Source organism: Magallana gigas, chromosome 5, assembly GCF_963853765.1.
Source record: "Magallana gigas chromosome 5, xbMagGiga1.1, whole genome shotgun sequence".
NCBI classification, from domain to species: Eukaryota; Metazoa; Mollusca; class Bivalvia; order Ostreida; family Ostreidae; genus Magallana; species Magallana gigas.
In genome coordinates, this window is record NC_088857.1 from 9,810,546 (window position 1) to 9,829,983 (window position 19,438).

Genomic DNA, 19,438 nt, shown 5'->3' on the forward strand with positions numbered 1-19,438 from the left:
AAAAACCCATTTGATTAGCAGCTTTACAATGAAGTTAAAAAAAAACTTGAGAAAAAAGTTGCTCCTGAATACATGCCCATGTTTACTGAGATTGACTATTTCCTTAAGAATTGATGACATACCGAATGCCTACAAACGTCAAGAACAGAGAAATGGACGGAACATTTCCATACCTTCATTGCAAACAAAGCACTACACTCCCACTTAATCAAAACTTTGTTTTTTTCCTGACACAGAATATCAATATACACATGTTATTTAAATGCAATATATATGTTAATTCATGTATCAGATTTGATAAGCATGAAAAAGATCTTACCATTACCATTAATTGATATCATAGATAATTTATTTAGGATCTCAACTTAACAAACAGTGTACTTCCAAAAACAGAGATTATGTACTTCCAAAAACAGAGATTATCTCTGCCACAATTTTCAAAGATTTTGTATGAAGTTCATACACACAACACATGAAAAAAATCTTTGTAATAAATATTCACCATTAAGGTAATAAAGATATGATATATATGTAATATGACACGAACTCCACAATCGGAGACATAAACTCTGATCACATTTTCAAAATGATACATCTTTTAAACATTTCACTTGTACTCTTGAACAAAATAAGACCAATAGCACTGACAAATACATACATGTACACTGTACATATTATATTCTCTCTCTCTCTCTCTCTCTCTCTCTCTCTCTCTCTCTCTCTCTAACACACACGTACAATACCATATCTTGCTTCCACTAATGAGATAAAGAGCATTACATCTCTTTGGCATTCCTTGTTTTTGATAAATTCATAATGCATTTAATTTTGCCGAGTACCTCTCAAGTCAAGACAAAATATAAGCATTATGGTAAAAGGTAGGTAGAATTCTGTGAGATATCTAAGCCCAGCAATGCTTACGTAAATCAACTTCTTCTCTGACTATGGAATCTTAAAATTTGAGGGAGGGACAGTCTTTGGCTTGTCTGTACACGCCCACCCCCTCAACACATGGATATGGTGACATTGATGCCAAGGTTACCATGGTCAGCGAACAACTGGGCAATGTTTGTGTCAAACACTAGACAATCACTGGCAACAATGGCAGATTGGACTCCGTCGTGGATACTTCGCGGAGTGGCCTCCCAAGACAGCCGCCGACGATGGCCGTTCAGCTCCAGTCTGAAATGTAAAACCATTCTCAGTGATTCAACCTTTTTTTCCAATACAAATCACATAAATGACTAATTAAGATCAACCCCCCTTCCTGAAACTTTCAGTTTTATGTAAAGAGAATTTGACAATCAAAAGAGTTTCTATTTACATTCTTGTATCAGTTATTTCATTAAAGTTTAAAATCTCAGCAGATTGTAAAAATAAGTTGTGCAAAATGACCAACGTGATATTGCTTTCTCTAGCCTGCTCTATCATAGCAATAATAGAAACTTCTACTATTAAATAAGAAAGGTGAACACTTGAATCTAAAAGAGTTTTTACTGGTTAGTTCTTTTTTTCTGTTTTGACTGGTTTATTAATAAGGAAAGACTTACATTTTAAGTCGAAAGGTTATTTATTTCTTGCTAAGACTATCTGTACCTGTAAGCAAAGTTCTCGGCCTGTTTGCGTGTACCAATCAGCTGTACTATGGCATAAAACATTTGTTGTCCCTCCAACTTTTCCTGTTTTTCCAGGACTAACATAAAATTGTGACCAAAACAAGACTGCATCATAACCCAGTCTACTGCCCCTGGTAGATTTATGTCAGTAGCCAGGAACACAATGTCTTCACCTGAAAGCAAAACAGTCTGTCCATTGCAGGTCTGAACTACACACTGTGAAATCATCTAGATTCTTGTGAAATTATGGATTTTCTTTGACATATATATTGAAAAAAGACAGGGTTGATAATTTGTGAGTAAAGGGTATCCATTGAAATTGAACCTCCACCAATATTAATGCTTCTACTTTATGTTATTGGACATTTTAATCAAACAGTTTTGATGAGAAAGAGAGAGACAGAGAACAAGAGAGAGACAGAGAAAGAGAGAGAGATTTTTTTTTTTACCCTGGAGGGTGGTGATGCTCTTGTGTTGCTGCATGAGATGACCCATGACCTGCTCCAGTGACCCCTGCCATTTACAGGAAGCTCCGGGACAGGGACAACAATACGGTCTATAAAAAATACATCAAAAATTAAAACAAACCACTTTGGTACAAGAGGATACCTAATTGTTGAGAATCATTTGAAAAAAATCAACATTCATTCAATTTACAGGGTATTGTCAAGGAAATCACTAATGGAAAGTTCTTAAGTAACTTTTCTACATTTCTTCTCAAAACTGAAGAAAAAATTTGATGCAGTTTACAAATAATCATTTCTACTTTTCACAACTATTCTAAAACAATAACTGTTAAATAAACTCTTTTATCGCTTTTTGATTGTACATACAGTTACATACATCAATAAAACAGAAGTTTGATAAACACAATAATTAACAAGTGCCAGTATTTTCTTTCTTTATACACAAAGAGCTGAAAGATTTTATCTCAGTCTATCAAAGATACTGAGCAGAGATAATATGGTTTACATCGAGTTGTGAAAAACTTCCTCGTACGTATCTGCCCTACATGTTCATTCCCAATTCTACAGAAACAGAATCACCATTGTGTGACATAAATATAGTTTTTGTCTATACTCAGCTAATATTTTCAACATGACAAGATAAGGAAGACTTGTAATTAGTGATGATGGTATCAGATATACTTGACCTATATTCACAGGTCTCCTCATGCTCCTGTTTGTCTGTGTGTAGGAGAGTGACCGGACAACCACTGGAGGAATATTTACAGGGAAACATCACCGTTGTGGCGACTTTCTCCATGGCAAGATTCCTTATATTACCTACAGCAAAACGAAGCATGCATTGGTACATGTACTAACATTTAAAATATAAAAAAAAAACATTGTTTAATTCTTCAATGTAAAATGAATGATGTATCAGCAATTAATAGTTTACAAATCAGATACTTTTTAAAAAATATAACAGCTACATAGATTCAAAATATCGAATGAAATTTCTTCGCTTAAGTTATGACCAAATTATATGATAGTATGTCATATTTTTAAAATTTTCAGTGGCACATTGAGAAAATATTAGCCCTCTTGTTTTTCTCAGGGTTTATCTTACCTAATGGCCCACGACACGTGGGACATATGTTCAGTTTCTGTTTACACGGCTGACAGACAATATGGCCACTCTGACACTGGGTGATGGGAGGGAGAGCATAGTCAAAGCAGACCGGGCACTCAAAGAGGGAGGCCAGGTCTGAGTTACTGCTCCCCGCAGCAGCTGTGGACAGAAACAACCAAACAATCAAAGTACGGTCAAAGCACCGAAGTATGTAATGGATCACAATTATTACATTACCATACCTGTAAACTTATCAATATATACATGTACATACAAAACATTTGAAAATATTAATGAAAACAGTGAATAAACACTTTAATGCTTTCATTAATCTTCAGATGTTTCAAAAACTATTGTGAAAACTTGAATAGACAATTTTTTGTTAGTCATTCTTTAGAGAGCTTAAATTGATGTACCAGGTATTGACAATCTGAAAATGACTGGAAATATAAAATACTTCATGTATATGTATTATCTTTCCTACAATTGGTCTCAAATTTCAAGAATTTTTTAAAATATGCATCTTTAAAGAATGATGTAAAATATCTCTATTTCAGCTTTCACAATACAGAAATTCTTGAAACATCTACCGGTACATTTCAAATATCATGTAAACCCTTCATAGTCACTTGCACCTTTTTGGATCCTATATTGTGGTACCCGGTACTTACTAAGCTTAAGAGAAAGAGTGCAACTTAAGATGGTGGAAAATCCAATAGATCTAAATACAAATGTATCAACATCTACCAGTGCTGTTATTAATATTCGTATCATCTTATATGTGGCAGATTATATACATAGATCCTAACCAAATATTGATCAAATTTTAAAGCTGTCCATGTTTAAGAATTGCTAACGTCAAATATAATAATGAGCAAGACATTCCAATAATAACTCGTGTCCACTTATTATCTTTCAATAAATTCACCATAATGAGCACCCATAAAACTGAATTGATAATAAATTTGTATTATATTACAATGTTTATGTACCAGAAAGGCCTAACAAGATAAAAAGTGCAGATTATTTGCCATATTTCAATACTGAGTTCAACATATTTAAAAATTCTATATACGGTAAGCTAATTTATAATGAAATACGCCATGTAATATTCTGACTGCTGTTTATTTTAAATGAACTCTAAATATCAGGAACATCACATTATTCAGAAACAATCCAACAATCGGAACTAATGTACCATACACCACCAATCCTAGTGCTTGATATTTACATGTAAGAAATGTGATGGTTTTTCAACCATAAGAAAAAAGTTTTCATATATATGAAGTCGCAATTACTGCATAAAATCAAATTCTGTAAAATTCTGTGTTTTCTTGTGTCTTCCAAAATACCAAGCTGCACTTCAAGTAACTAAAATACCTGATGTGCATATGGCTATATATTTTATTTACTGAATGTATTTGGACCTATCCTGCTCTTCCTTTATCTTTTTGTACATGTATATACATGTACGTGAATTCTCCAGCTACCTCATGGCATAATATATTGTGAGAAAAACAAATGATACCCCAAAAAATTAAAACGACTGTGCTAGTTTACTCATCAGCTCAAACAGGATTAAAAATTGTATTTAATGAACCCATTATTTTGGTCATTATTCACAGGTGCATGTATTACAGTTATCTGTACATACTGTGGAATCATTTGAAATGTCATGAAATACCAATTTTTTCATATGCTTTTGTGATATGTAAGTTCATGGACTCCTAATCTCTATAATGTATACAGAATTTATCATATGATCTAATTGTTGAGGATGTAAATACATGGAGTGAACTACAGAATCAATGAACATTCGCCATCACAAACTCTAATGACTCCACTGTATTTATAAACTCTAACTTTGTATCGCTTTCATTTCAAAGACATAAGGTACACAATGTACAATAAAATCTTTGGTTCACTTACCAATCATTTCAGTACTCACATCGGGTATATTGTTACACATATTCAAAGTTCTCTTGACGATGTGTCAGGTAGAATAGTGTAGAAATAAACAGGTGATAATAAATATACTGCTGTCCTTTCACATGTAATTAGCTAGTTATCACATACGATACATTAAAAAAAAATCAATCATATCTGCTAGCTCTGTGTACCATCCTGTCTATAATATCTGACTGCAAAGTATTCTGAAGCTATTCAAATCCATGCTTGTCTCTTTTGGCATATCTTACAAAATCTTAAAGATGCAAGGGGTGGATCTGGTTTAGTATATTCAGATAAGTTTGTGCTCTCTCTCTCTCTCTCTCTCTCTCTCTCTCTCACACACACTATGTGAAAACCTAATTTAATGTGAAATTGGAATTTTTATTTTTCAGAAAATGTTTGTTTTTTTCTTTATCATGAACATCATTTATCCTTTCCTATCATGTATCAACCCTATTGTATCGTGCGTCACCATGAATATCCTATCGTTTATCTTGTAAAAATATAACATTTTTGGTACTGTACCAGTATGTCAGTGTTCAGATTTACTTTTAATTGACCATATTGTAACCCACTTTTTCAGTCTTAAATTCCAGTCACTAGCATTTATGTCAATTTATGAAATTCCATCTGATCCTCACCACTTCCCACAAACCCTTGGCATACCATGCTATCAAAAGTCGTGATTTTTTTTCATCATGATCTTATTTTAAATCAGCCAAATAATGAAAGATGCCATACCTGGTGCAGTAATATCAGCCTGTATAGACATTGATATTGACAAGTTGGACAAACGTTTTAATGCCTAGTGTATGCAATTACTAGGAATAATGTGAAATATTACAGATAAATTGAATTCATTGGAAGAGTATAAGACTGAGGTAAGTAAATCCTCAATGTACAAGTGCATGTCTCTGTTGATACACAATCAGGTGTACTTATTATTGCAGCATTGATTGATACATGCATCATGAAGGCTCAAACAGATAGACTAGATAAATAAAGGATTTGAGCTATTTGTGTTAAAGACACTATTGAATAAACAGTACCAAAACATTGTCGATTAAATCAGATATGTTTTGCATTTTTTGATTGGTCGAAGGGTTTCAGCAAACCCAATCAAAATTCATGAAAAAAATCCCAACTTTTGATAGCACAATATGCCAAGGGTTCGTGAGGAGCGGTGTGTACGTATCAGAAAGCCTGGACTAGGGAAGAGGATATCTGACAGCATATCATTAGTATAGTTGTAAAGTTTACATCAAACTTTGAATTCTGTTGTTAATTACACATAAATCCTTCAGTAGCTGTTTACCTGTCAAATAGCGACTCTCAATCTACATGTGAGTTCATCATACTTCACTTTACAAGATAATAAAAGCATTTAAGGAACAAGTACTTGAAAATATGAAAACACACTGATCATGACACTTTATGTTTTCTTTACAATAACATTTATTTGCATATACATTGTTCTTTCCCACTGTAAGTCCATATGGAGGAACTGCAATTATTTTTCTATAATCGCAATTGCTCTGTCTTTATACTATGACGTCATAAAGGTGTGATGTTATATACTTTTCCATGACGTTATAAATTTAAACCACTATACAATACATCATGTGTTTTTCTCCAACTCCATAAAATTGATGCATTTAATTAAAACATGTCTTATAATAACATTTAATTTTTTTTATGGAATTACTGTTATTAAACATATCACTGATTCTGTTAACAAATCTATGTAAATTAAAAAGATACATTACAGTCTGAATGTTTATTTTTGATACAATAGCTAAATGCCTAGGTCTAGGCTAATACAGGGTATTCGCAAGTGGTAAAATGCAAATATAAGTAATAAACAACGATTATTTAGTGAACATGGCGTTATGAATAGCAACTGCTCTGCTGGCATATTTTCCATGATGCGCTAGCGCGCATCATGGAATATGCCAACAGAGCAATTGCTATTCATAACACCATGTTCACTAAATAACGTTGTTTATTTCTTAAATATCCTAATTTTACATACCCGACATTTTTTGATACAGTGAGACAAAGGTTGGTTTTACAATTCACATGTTAGTTTTTGGCTTTTAGGAAAAACTCTTAAAATATGTGCTAGTTTGTGAGTTAATTTCTAAGAATGCACACGGTGTTTGAATATTAGCAAGTAGAGTTTGTCACCAATACCAACACATAAACTGCAAAGGATTGTGTATAAACATATGATTGTGTACTATTGAGGGACGTGCATACAAAATGAACATACACACACTTACTAGAAACATACTACTCACCTAAGACTGATTGTGTAGTGGTTACATTAGAGGATCCCCCATTGTGAATTTGTCGGGGCTGTTTACCCGAGGAAGACGGCTGACGACTGAGGCTCATTATAGCTGTTGTCCAATCAAGGACACGCTAGGAGCTGGATAAAAGAAGGAGAACACTTAACATTGACAAAGTATGATAAACTTTGTAAGATGTCATCGGGTCAGGCTGAATTGCATGTAGTTCAGACACACCAAAATAATCATAGCAATTAAAGAGAGAACTTCAGAGTATATCCGTGATTTTTTTAAAAATCCATTGTTACATATGGATATATATTCATCATGAAAGCTATTTTAACCATCATAACGAAGTTACTCTAACGTTCACCATCCATTCCTCAATTTTGAACGGTATCCTATTTTTGAATACATAGATCATTTTGTCTTTTCGTTCCATGTTTTTTGTTATATGCCTTGAGGATCTAGCCATAAAATAATTTCTTAATAATGTAAATAGGACACATTCGTCATACATGGGATACAGTGCCAGGAATAATGGCGGATACGAACAATAACATTGACATTATAACAGACGTCGTAGACCAATGTTTATCTTCTGAAACTTTAAAGGATGTTTATTAAATGTCATGGAATTATTTTTTAATGAAATCAAAAGTTTCTCTACACTACAAAGCATTCTAACCTGCGCCAAAGACAGATTGTTGTAGTAGCACTCTTGCCCGTCACCTCTCGATCGGTGTATAACGTCATCAAATATGCAGACTATGTTACTTCCGGCTTTGCATGAGGGATAATTTCAAAAAGTAAAGATTCCTTTTTCATGCGATCAATTCATTCTTCTCTAAAACTGTACAATGATAACTTTTGGAAAAGGGTATTTAAAAAAAACTTTTTCAGTTTTCCACACTGTTGATAAATGATGAGCAAACATTAGGATAGTAGCAAAAGTTTTTACATGTTATTAACAGAACCCCAATTCCTTATCTTGAATTATTGGACTTCGATCCCGATGTTCTGCTGGAATTATTGTGAGTCACAATGATGCTATGTGCGGTAAACACAGACAATGTGCGCAGAAATAAAATGCATTGATAGTATTAAATTTATAAGTTTTATATTCGTAATATCTCTTATAACACATTTTTGTCCCTGGTTATACTAAATTCCTAAAATGTGTCGACTTTTCAACATACATGTATACGTACATGTATTTATAAAGGAGAATTCTTATAAGCAGTTATTAAAAATCATTAAATACAAATTTTCTTTAAATTAAAATGGAAATAATTATCTAGTGCTGTCGATCTGGCGAACAAGTTATTATAGGTACCTGATATGTTCACATTATACGTACAATTTATGATGGGAAGTTCAAATACTGCACGTGATTTCAAATTAGTATTTAGTAATAGAGTATAATGATTTGTCCATTGTCTGATAATAAGACATATTTCTATAATCTGGTCAAAGTTAGCTATATAGAACATGCATATGTCAAATCGCATATTTGTCACCAATATATTAACAAGGTTATAATTACTATTATGACACCCTTTCTATCGCCCCCCTTTCCCACCCCTACCCCCGGGGGACACAGAAACTTTCCGTATAAGTTTGCTGAATTTTAAGGTTTTTAGGAGAAAAAAAAGAAAGAAATAGTTGTATTTTTATCTAGATTTCTTATAGAATTTAGTAACAAACTCCTTCCTGTTGACAACTATATTACGCCTCTTTTAACAAATTAGATTAATTAATAGATCGACTGGGGTAGCTCCTTATCAAAGCCAGCCCAAGTTTGTATTCATTTCTTCTTTTTTTTTTCTTATTTAAATCTTTGATGAAATCACACCGTGTCCTTATTTGGCTGTTTTGACAGTAGGGCGTTTAAAATTGATATTGTGAATTTGTCATGCTGTAAATTTTGAATAAAATTTTGAACACACAGCTGCCATCCCGTAAACTCAAATTTTACAAAATGACAAATTATTAAGGCCTTCAACGTAATACAAATCCCAATTCAAGACGATGGGGTTCATATGGAGCAACTTTAAATTACTACACAATATATGTTCACGACAGAGGGTTCTTTTGAAATAATTATAATCCATTGTGATGGCCAATGTCATAAAATAGGCTGTTCAATCCTCCATAGCAAAATGCGCCATACACAATACTAATTATAATGTATCAGTGATGATCAACAATGCCAGAAGTAACCTTATTAAACCTGTATCAGGATAGACACTTGTTGCAGGGTCTGAAAAAGTTTCAAATTTGAATTGAATCACTTGTCTGAATAGCGCATGTCTGCAGGAATGTGGACAGAGGGGTAAGGGGAGCTTACTCAACCGGGTCGTCACGCAAAGATTAAATCTAACAATACAACTTTTAAATGTTGGATGCTTATCAATTAATGTTTTTATAGAGACTAAAGAACACGGACAAGACAAATAGAATAATTCTGTATAGAGTTACACATCTGGTTAAAGAATCAAGTTAAGTCATCGAGATGCGTTTCTGTTCGGAACATGTGCTTGGTTCTTACGATCCGATCAAACGGTTTTCCTCGGGAAATCAGGGAGTATTCAGCCATATACCCGAATTTATTCACGTTTTCTGATTTTTGTTTCAAAATTGTGCATGGCACGTCCCATTCTAATCAAGACCAACAAAAACAGAGGCAAAAGGAAACAGAAAGCTAGTAGATTTGGACGCGTCGGTGATGAGGCGAGCATTGAAGAGGATGAGGATGAAAACAATGTTTACGTGGTTAGCAAATTATCCTCCTTCCGCCATGGATCAGGGACGATTCCAACTTTGTGTCCCTCATCTGGTAATTGCTGGGTACATAAATTCGGATCGAAAAACAATGAACTGATGACGCCAGAGGGCGATTTGATCCGATCGTCTTATTTCGGATTTCTGGTTAACCATTTGGCTTCGGCGGGAGGTGGGGAAATTCTCATGTCTGATTATTACGGCATGAAAGTGAAAATGCTGACAAAATCAGGCGAAATAATTGACATCGCAGAAACTGAACCCCTTCATCCGTTTGGTCTCTGTGCTACCGTGGACGACAATTTCATTGTGTGCTTGGTTGACACTGACGACTGTGTTATATCAACAGACAGTGTCAGGGGCCTTGCAAGAATTAACCGTGATGGCCAAAAACTTCAGGAAATCAAAAACTCGAGTGAAACTCGTCTGTTCACCAAACCATACAGAGTCAGCGAGAACAGAAACTCGGATATTCTTGTTGTGGACTGGACTTCGGAAAGGACGAGCCGACTTGTCGTCTTGGACAAAACAGGGAAGTTGAAATGTGTCTGTAGAGGAAGACCAAGGAGATTCGGGGAGATGCTGTTCAACCCGAGCGATGTCTGCTGCAATTCCGAATCCTACGTCATAGTGAGTGACCTTACTGGTCACGCTGTGCAACTGCTAAGTCCGGAATACCAATTCGTCCAGAATATTCTGGCCTCAAAAGACGGCATAGAATACCCACTGACCTTGGCACTGAACCACGACGATCTCTGGGTGGGGTCCGGAAACGGTAAAGTCACGGTTTTAAGACTGTCCAAAAAGACACGTCCAGACGCTAATGGTCACGTGGTGGTGGAATCCAGTAAAAGCAGACTTTGTGTTATATGCTGATCAGATTGTTGTAAATGGCTTGGATTAACGATGAACAAAATTGATTATTACATATTTATAGATATACTCAAAACATTCGAATACTGTTACGTACATATATATACTTATCTGCAGATATCTTTAGGCGTTCGTTTTAGCGCTTTAAACTGCATCCAACGGATGTATGAATATGTATCTTATAGATGTAACAAACTGATATATGCATGAATTTTATTATATGAATTAGCACGCCATGTATATATAACAATAAAATGTTTTTTTGTGATTCACGCGGGATATGAAGGTGGCGGTAATGGAGAAAAAAAACCGCTGGTTATGTATAAAAAATTTCTGCAAAAATTGCTACCTTCATAACCCACATGAATCATCAAAGAAAGCATTCTATCGTTTATATTTACGTTTTTCTCTTAGCAAATTAATAAATTGATCGTGAAAAAGTAAAACAAAATTGACTCAATTATTGTTAATGAACATCAGTATGATAGATTGAAGAAACAGCCAAATTGTCTCCTATTGGGAATTTGAGTCTGACATCACCTTGATTATTCGAGCAGTCGGTAAATGTTACATTAGAGTTTTAAAATTCAGAGAATTTAAATATGAAAGGGGTTCATTGGTGTCCTCTCTGTAACCATTTGTTGAGAAAAAGTTTGAATTTTGCTTATTTAAGTGGTAACTTTGCCTCAAAATAGGGTACCCTATTTTTATCAGTCGGCATGGAATACAAATGAAGTTACAAGTTAAATGAGCAAAAATTCATACTTTTTCTCAACAAATGGTTGTAGAGAGGACACCAACGAATCCCTTTTATATTTTTTTCAGATTTTTAAATCTGTAGCTGCGCAGTTCGACAGCTGTTCTGAGTGATTAAAAAGGCATTGTCCTGCTCTTGTATGCATACTTTTCAAACAAAATGACATGTAGGACTTCATATTTTTTTGACAACATTTTTGGTGAGTTCTGGGCAAAAACAAGCCAGTTCAAGAAATGTTTACATTCTTATCCTCAAATGTACAAGATGGCCGCACATCCCCCTTAAGTCGATGAAGCATCGATAAACGGGGAGTGTAGATTTTCAATTAAAAACCACTGCTACTGTTCCGTCGCATTATTCTACACGTTACATACATGTATTTGGAGATTGTCACAAAAGGACTCTGAGGACCATGTCCACTTTATATCGTCTCAACACCCCATCCCCCTCCTCGGATAATTTAGCCGAGTTTTTAACATAATATATGTAGATAAACAGGAGATCCACCCCCTGAAAAAAGGCACATAGTCATGTTACAGAAAATAATGCTTTTGATCCCCAACTACAGTAAAAAAAATTATGTTTTAGATTTCTTCCCCTTGCGGCCCCATACTTGCAGTTGGGAAGATGTGCAATTGGCACGACCCTAGCATTTTCCTTTAGCAGATTTAAAAAAAAAATACTTTCCTTGCGGCGAAATACATCAATGACCATATCATTCCAAAATCATTATCATTCCAAATTTCCCGAAAAATATTTTATCATTGAAATTATTGGAAATAAATGATAAATTTTAAAAATCATGCCCCATTTCCCGGGCAGAAGTTTTGAGTATAGATTCATGTTCTCAATTTTAACGGTTTAATAATTGCTCAATGTAAATTATCATGGAATTGAGACTGAATTTTTTTTCATGTTCTCAATTTTTACGGTTTCATAATCGTTCAGCATAAACTATCATATATGTTAGAAATGAACACTGTGGACAAGACACATGTATAATACATTAAAAATGTTAATAAACAGATGCTGTATATATATAGTTTATCTACCTTTGGCCATTCTAATCGCGGATTTCCATGTCTCAAAGAACACGATTGAATTTTAAAAAATACCCAACACTTACATTCATCTTACAAAGAGAAGGCTGTATATAAACTCGTAGTCACTGGAGCGTGACGCCTAGTCCCATATATCGAGGAGTCCAATCGAACAGCCGAGAGTCTCGTGCGTGTTCACTTCACCGTGACAGAAAGCGGAGATTCGCCCACAGTATTCCCAGGATATGACATGTCTCAACAGGCAGAGGTACACTAAATACTAAATATTCTTAAATATTTCTCTATTTAGTTCTTAGATATCTTATTACTGACATTATATTCATAAAATTCGATTTTAATTGCCCTAAACTCAAAGGAAACGTATTTTTTTTGAAATGATATAAAATGTTTCACAGTCTTGTTTATGATTTGCTAGTGGATATCTCTTAACATGTCAAATAAACCTCAATATTTAAGAGGGTTTTTTCCGATTAGAAGGTTGATTGGTCCTATACTTATACTTATAATAGATAAAACAATTTGCAACATAATGGTAATAACATTCATCTGTTCATAGGATAATAATGCACTGATTAGCATGCAATCTATGACAAAGTTCTTTATATAAAACGCATGCAAAATTCGCGTATATGGAACTCCGTAAAAATAACTGTGTATAATAGTAGTCCCTTTCTTTGCTTCAAAAACTCTGATCAACAAAGAAGTTCATAATTTAGAAATCAGGAAAATGACTATTTTAGGAAAGTATTTGCGACTAGTTGAAGGCATCGTCTCAAGCCAATGGTTTTGTGTCCATTCTATTTCTACAAATAGGTATAGCGCCGTTTCCCATTACAATGTAGTTTGCCCACACCCATGTTTGAGCGGAACCTACATATAACTAAAAATAGATACAGGTACCTGTAGCAAAAATGATTCTCGAAACCAAGGTACTGATTTTATGATGTCTGCAACAACTGATTTGCCATAACTTCGGGAAATCTGCATCGAGAAATGAAAATATACATGTAGAACTCTGTATATAACCACAGGGACCAATAACATTAACATTAATTTCAATGTAACCATTTAAACAATAAAATGCTTTCTTTAGTGATTCATTCGGGATATGAAGGTAGCGACATTGCAGAAATAATACATAACCCGAGTTAGCAGGTTATGTAATTTTTTTCTGCAATGATCGCTACCTTCATAACCCGAATGAATCACTAAAGCATTTTATTGCTTATATTAACATCTTTCTTTTAAATAATTAATAAATTGAGCGTACAAAGTAAGTAAAATTTACTTAATTACTGTTTACGTGCATAAGCACGTTAGCTAAAAGAAACAGCCAAATCGTCTCTTGTGAAACTTTGAGTCTGACATCATCATGGTTATTTCGTGCAGTCCGTGATTTTTCTTAGGTAGTTGTAGGTTTGGACCAATCGATAAACTGGGTGTGTCAATTTCTGTCCTGTCACTTTCTTGTCAGTTTCAGTCGCTGTAGATTTCGACCAATCGATAAACGGGGCGTGTAGATTTCAGTCTGGCTGTTTCTATAGAGCTATGAATTAACTATAAGTTTCCATAAGAAATAGAGGGAATGATACTTGGTAGATGTAAATATAAATTTATGGTTATGTTAAAACGGGCTTGGCCCCTGCGTATATAACTGTTGATATTCTGAACCGTGATAACTTCCAGCAAAATTCAATGAATGTAAATAGAGAATGCATAGTGCTAGTGAAAAGTCTGTTTATATTGGGTGTGCTTTTACTCAGAATTAAACAGGATTTTTTTTAAAAAGAAATCCACCAGATTAGACACATGTAATTTAAAGCAATATGAGCTGTATTTATTTTTAACTTTATTTTGCTGCAAATACCTGCTAGTATGCTAAGACTGTGTGTAACTTAAAATTTTATTATATTAAGTAAGATTATAAAAATTCATTATTTTTTGTCAGAAGAAAGAATTCTCTTCTAAGGAATATATATAGCAGTTCAACTTTTGTACAGGACGACAATTTTTCAATTTTGCTTCAATTTAGGTTTCTCAACGCCCCCCCCCCCCCCCAATATGGCTAACAGAAATAAAAAAAAACCATGGTATTTTTTTATTTTAGTAGAAAATAACATTTTCGTAAAAAAAATATCAGCACGAAAATTGCAACTCTTATTGCTTTAAACTCTACTTTTATCACGCTTTAAAAAAAGAATCGTTGAAAAGAAACAAAATATTTACTACTTGGTGGAATCAATCCAGCGACAACAAAATGAAGAAGACCTACGTGTTACCACTAGGCCACGCATATATATAACATTTTCATAGGATTTGAAAAGTCATTCATTGAGATATTTGTTTTATTTTCAGTATGACGACCACGTTAAACTAAAATTAATTTAATATAAACAATGATCACAATAGCTGGCGAACATACATGTAATTTTAGTCGGATTTATTTGGTATAAAGTGGTTCAAATAGTGAAATATCTAACTTTTTATTACATACTGCTAACTATATGTATTTTCCTACATATCCCTTGCAAAACCAGAAGATTTTAATGAAGTCGTGTAAGACAATTAAGACTCTTTTTACGTGGTAATTGTGTAAATTGTGTTCTTCTGAATATACTTTAACTAAATGTTGTATAATATTGAAAATGCCTGATGCTTGCAAAAGCGGTATATTTTAAACGAAGTCGTATACTAAGTGCACAGTGCCTCTTTTGTGGAAATAGAATGGACACAAAACCCACGGCTTGCGACGATGAGTTGAGGAATGTTTTGAGTTTCATAGGCGTCCGAACCGAGGAGGGGATGGGGGTGGGTTAGATTAGATTAATCTGGCTCTGTTCAACTATATCTATTCCGTGAGGTAAGATGTTTATTCAACTGAAATCAAATGGAAATTGTTTTATGACGAGTTACAGTGGAAGTGGTATCCCCAGAACTTTTGAATTTTTTTGAGTTACCTTTCTTTGGAAGGCGCAGCAAGCTAAATTCTTTGATTTACTCACGTAGATCGCTGTACAAATGTGTCACCCCCTGCGAATGTTATTGTCATTTAAATTTAGACCACGTGGTTTTATTTGACCCTTTCAGTGGCTCGTGTTTATAGTTTTAATCATAAAATCTTAGGTACTTGAAGTTAATATAAAATCTAGACGTTTATTGGTTTTTAACATTATCTTCATTTAATGGTGGATAAAATTAGTTCTAGAAATAAATATGATAATTGAAATTTAATTTTTTTTTGTGCCATTGCAACAATTAACATCGTTCCCCCTTTTAGGATTAATTTTTGATCCACGCATGACCTAGTAATAGCATCAATATTGAATCAGACTATAATATTTTATGCAGAATATTCTTGAAAATACCTCGATATACTAAGTTTTTATACAAAACAGACACCCATTCTTTTTTTTAAAAGCATGGTATTGCACGCCAAAAGCCTCAAACATGGCTATGATTTTATCAAGTAACCCAATGTTTATACTTTGAACCACGTGTAGAGAGGTTGAACACGAACGATAACTGTTCTGAATATCATCGTTAAGTTTAAATAACCTCTAAACGATGAAATAAGATATATACCTTAATAGATTTTCTTGTCTTAACATAAATCAACGTATGATATGATATGAAAAATGACCAGTACTAATTACCGTCTTCCTTGGAAGACGGTATAAAGAGTTGAAATAATTTACAGTCTCCGGGTTGTGCACTTCCTTTCCTTTGTGATTGGTTGAAAATACATGATGTGAAAATTTACATTTATTTCATTGGTTGAAATACTGTTCGGCGCAAGGGGGATAATTTTCTGATGATCTTTTTCACGTACGACTTAACAAATTTCGTAGATTTCAAATCGTAAAAAGTGAGAAAACGAAAAAGCAATACAAATTGCTATTAGCATTTGGTTTTCAGGTCCAAATAGTTGAAAGTAACATTCTATAATATCCATTGAAATTATTTGTTTTTCTTTTAGAATTGTTTATTTAAATATTTATACAAAAATGTAAAAAAAAAAAAAATGCGGTATGCCTGATATCGGTCAAGTTATTTGCACCTTAGATAGATAAATGCAGTGGTATAACTTTGATTTTATCAAAATAATACGAGTCTACGACCCTACATAAGATCTCTTTCACCCTGTAGTTGATTTCAACTTACAAGCTCAGGTACGCAGTTCTCAATTTTAGACACGCAGGCTTAAACGACACATGACACAAAAATGTTTGGATAAATCCACTCGCCATGCTATGTAGAGGAAGGTGACATTTATAAAAAAAAAGTTAAACTGTCCTTGATAACTAAGTGCTATTTAGGGTATGTTCTAAAGACGGTAAGCTTTTTAAAAAAAGCTAAACTTGTGTATTTTGAGAATATTATCCGCACATTTATTACAATAATAATACTTCCGTTCGAACTTTCACAGGAACTGAACAAATCTCCGTGAAGCCTCGTGAACTTTCATTCGAGCACCTCTGGATTTTTAAATACTTAGTAACGATAAAGAAAACATTCCGAACACATTTGCAGGTGTGTGTAGCGATCTATATGAGCGGATCTTATCAGAACGAAAGGCACAATTCATGTACGCATCAAGAGAAGGGGCGGGGGTCTGACTGGTAAATTCAGTATTTGGTAACTTATTAACTTAGCAAAATAAGGCTTTGTTTCCGATCTTCTCCTTTTGGGAAACAGAATAATCCCTTCCCTGGACACCCTCCCCCGGGATGAAATTCTAGATCCGCGCATGACGATACGGTTTTACTGTTATTGCTAGAAAAAAATCTTTACTAAAATAGCTTTTAGCTGAAGAAATCAAAAAATCTAAGGTCGATCTCATGTGCATTTTGTTGAGCATCTGTGATTCTCTTTAAATTAAATTTGAAATAGAAGCTAAGTTTTTTTTTTGTTTTTCAATGAACCGTTAAATTATTCCATAGATCTTGTCAGCCGTCCCGCTTTCTACAGGTGCCACAAAGTGGTGGTTCAAATGATTTTTTAACAGGATTAGATCTGACAGCAACTGAATAGTGCCAACACTAGTAGTATATCATTATGATATAAGGAAAAAATTCGTTCTGGTTTTGACTGTGATCCTTTGTTCTTTATAACATCTTTGATGACAAATTGGACTGGTTTCAGTACAACTTAGACTATTCGCAAATTGAATAGAGCAAAAACAAGTAAAGTAGTAAAACTTTGTGGTGACATTGAAACGAAAGAGGGTCAAAAATAGAGATTTGCAGATATTTAATTAACAATATCTTTCATTTACTTACTTGGCTTTGATAGCCTCACGAGAGTGAACATTTACTCATTTCTGACTGAAATTCATCGTACAGTGTAACTTTGAAAATTTAAAGGGTGGGCGGTTGGTGACGCTCTCTTTAACCCACCACTGCAAGTTATAAAACAAGTGTTTATACTCTGTTCCAAGATATCCTGGGACAGACTATAAAAAAATGTTTACAAATATTAATCATTGGTCTTGGACTTCTAATTCCTCTAGATTTTGACCGAAGAACTTTTTATGACCAGACGTCTAGGTCATGTTTCATTCTATCATCGATATCTTTCCAGTTTGTGTTACAATTTAAGGATGCTTGTCATTTAAACAATAAAATCCTTTCTTTGAAGAATCATGCGGAATACGAAGGTGGCGACATTGCCGAAAAAATCCATAACCCGCAACGATCGCTACCCTTATAACCTGCAACGATCGCTACCCTTATAACCCGAATCGTCAAAGAAAGCATTTTATTGTTTATATTTTCATCTTTTTTTAACTAGGTAATAAATTGATTGTAAAAAGTAAGTTTAATTCACTAAATTACTGTAAATGTGCATCAGTATGTTAGCTAAAAGAAACAACTGAATCGTCTCCTGTGGGTCTGACATCATCATGATTATTTTGTGCAGTCCGTGATTTTTCTTACATGGTTGCTGTGGGTTTCGACCAATCGATAAAAGGGGCGTGTAGATTTTAGCCCTGTCAGTTTCTATAGAGCTATGAATTAACAATAAGTTTCCGTAGGAAACTGAGGGAATCATTCTCTCAATATATGTTATAATGATAAAAATTAAATTCTTCATGATGGTTTGATCGGGTTTGTGAGAAATTTGTTGCGTTTTAGCATGGATGTTCCGGTTGTTTTTGTCATTTCAGAGATGTGGAAGGGCGTGTGCCCTACTGATATTGGCCTGGGTGCTTTACAGTGTTATGGTTTCATCAGGTAAGGCCAATTATACAGTAGCCCTTTTCACAAAAAACTTACGATTAATTTTTATTGTAAGTGAAAACTTACGTTTTTGTTCATGAGCATGCGCGTCAGAAATGAAAGTACGTTGTTAGGGAAGCTTTTTTTCGTTAATGCAATCCTAAGTGCGCGATTATTAAGAATTAACGTACGAGAATTTTTTCACTTACGAGTGCTTTTGTGAAACTGACTTAATATTTCTCTTTCGAGATTCTTAACCCTAAATCTTACACAAATTCTTAAGATTTTTTTTGTGAAAAGGGCTATTGCCTCT

At 34.0% G+C, this 19,438-nt stretch overlaps 1 protein-coding gene across 1 annotated transcript; it reads right to left on the minus strand.

Moving 5' to 3' along the window:
• Positions 1–866: 866 nt before the first annotated feature.
• LOC105333460 (E3 ubiquitin-protein ligase Siah1) lies at positions 867–8,252 on the minus strand. Its single transcript, XM_011436451.4, has 7 exons — positions 8,121–8,252; positions 7,442–7,572; positions 3,189–3,350; positions 2,770–2,902; positions 2,066–2,172; positions 1,597–1,789; positions 867–1,182 (listed from the first exon to the last, which is right to left on the minus strand). Exons 2-7 carry the CDS (start codon positions 7,536–7,538, stop codon positions 1,005–1,007), a joined length of 870 nt encoding a protein of 289 aa, XP_011434753.1. The 5' UTR covers positions 7,539–7,572; positions 8,121–8,252; the 3' UTR covers positions 867–1,004.
• Positions 8,253–19,438: the final 11,186 nt, after the last annotated feature.

Excerpts from the sequence above, each read along its gene's own strand:
- LOC105333460 (XM_011436451.4), bottom strand. The coding sequence starts at position 7,538 with ATGAGCCTCAGTCGTCAGCCGTCTTCCTCGGGTAAACAGCCCCGACAA. Across the intron at positions 3,351-7,441 it reads CACTACACAATCAGTCTTAG|CTGCTGCGGGGAGCAGTAAC; the intron begins GTGAGTAGTATG and ends TTCTGTCCACAG. Across the intron at positions 1,183-1,596 it reads GCCGAGAACTTTGCTTACAG|ACTGGAGCTGAACGGCCATC; the intron begins GTACAGATAGTC and ends TTTACATTTCAG.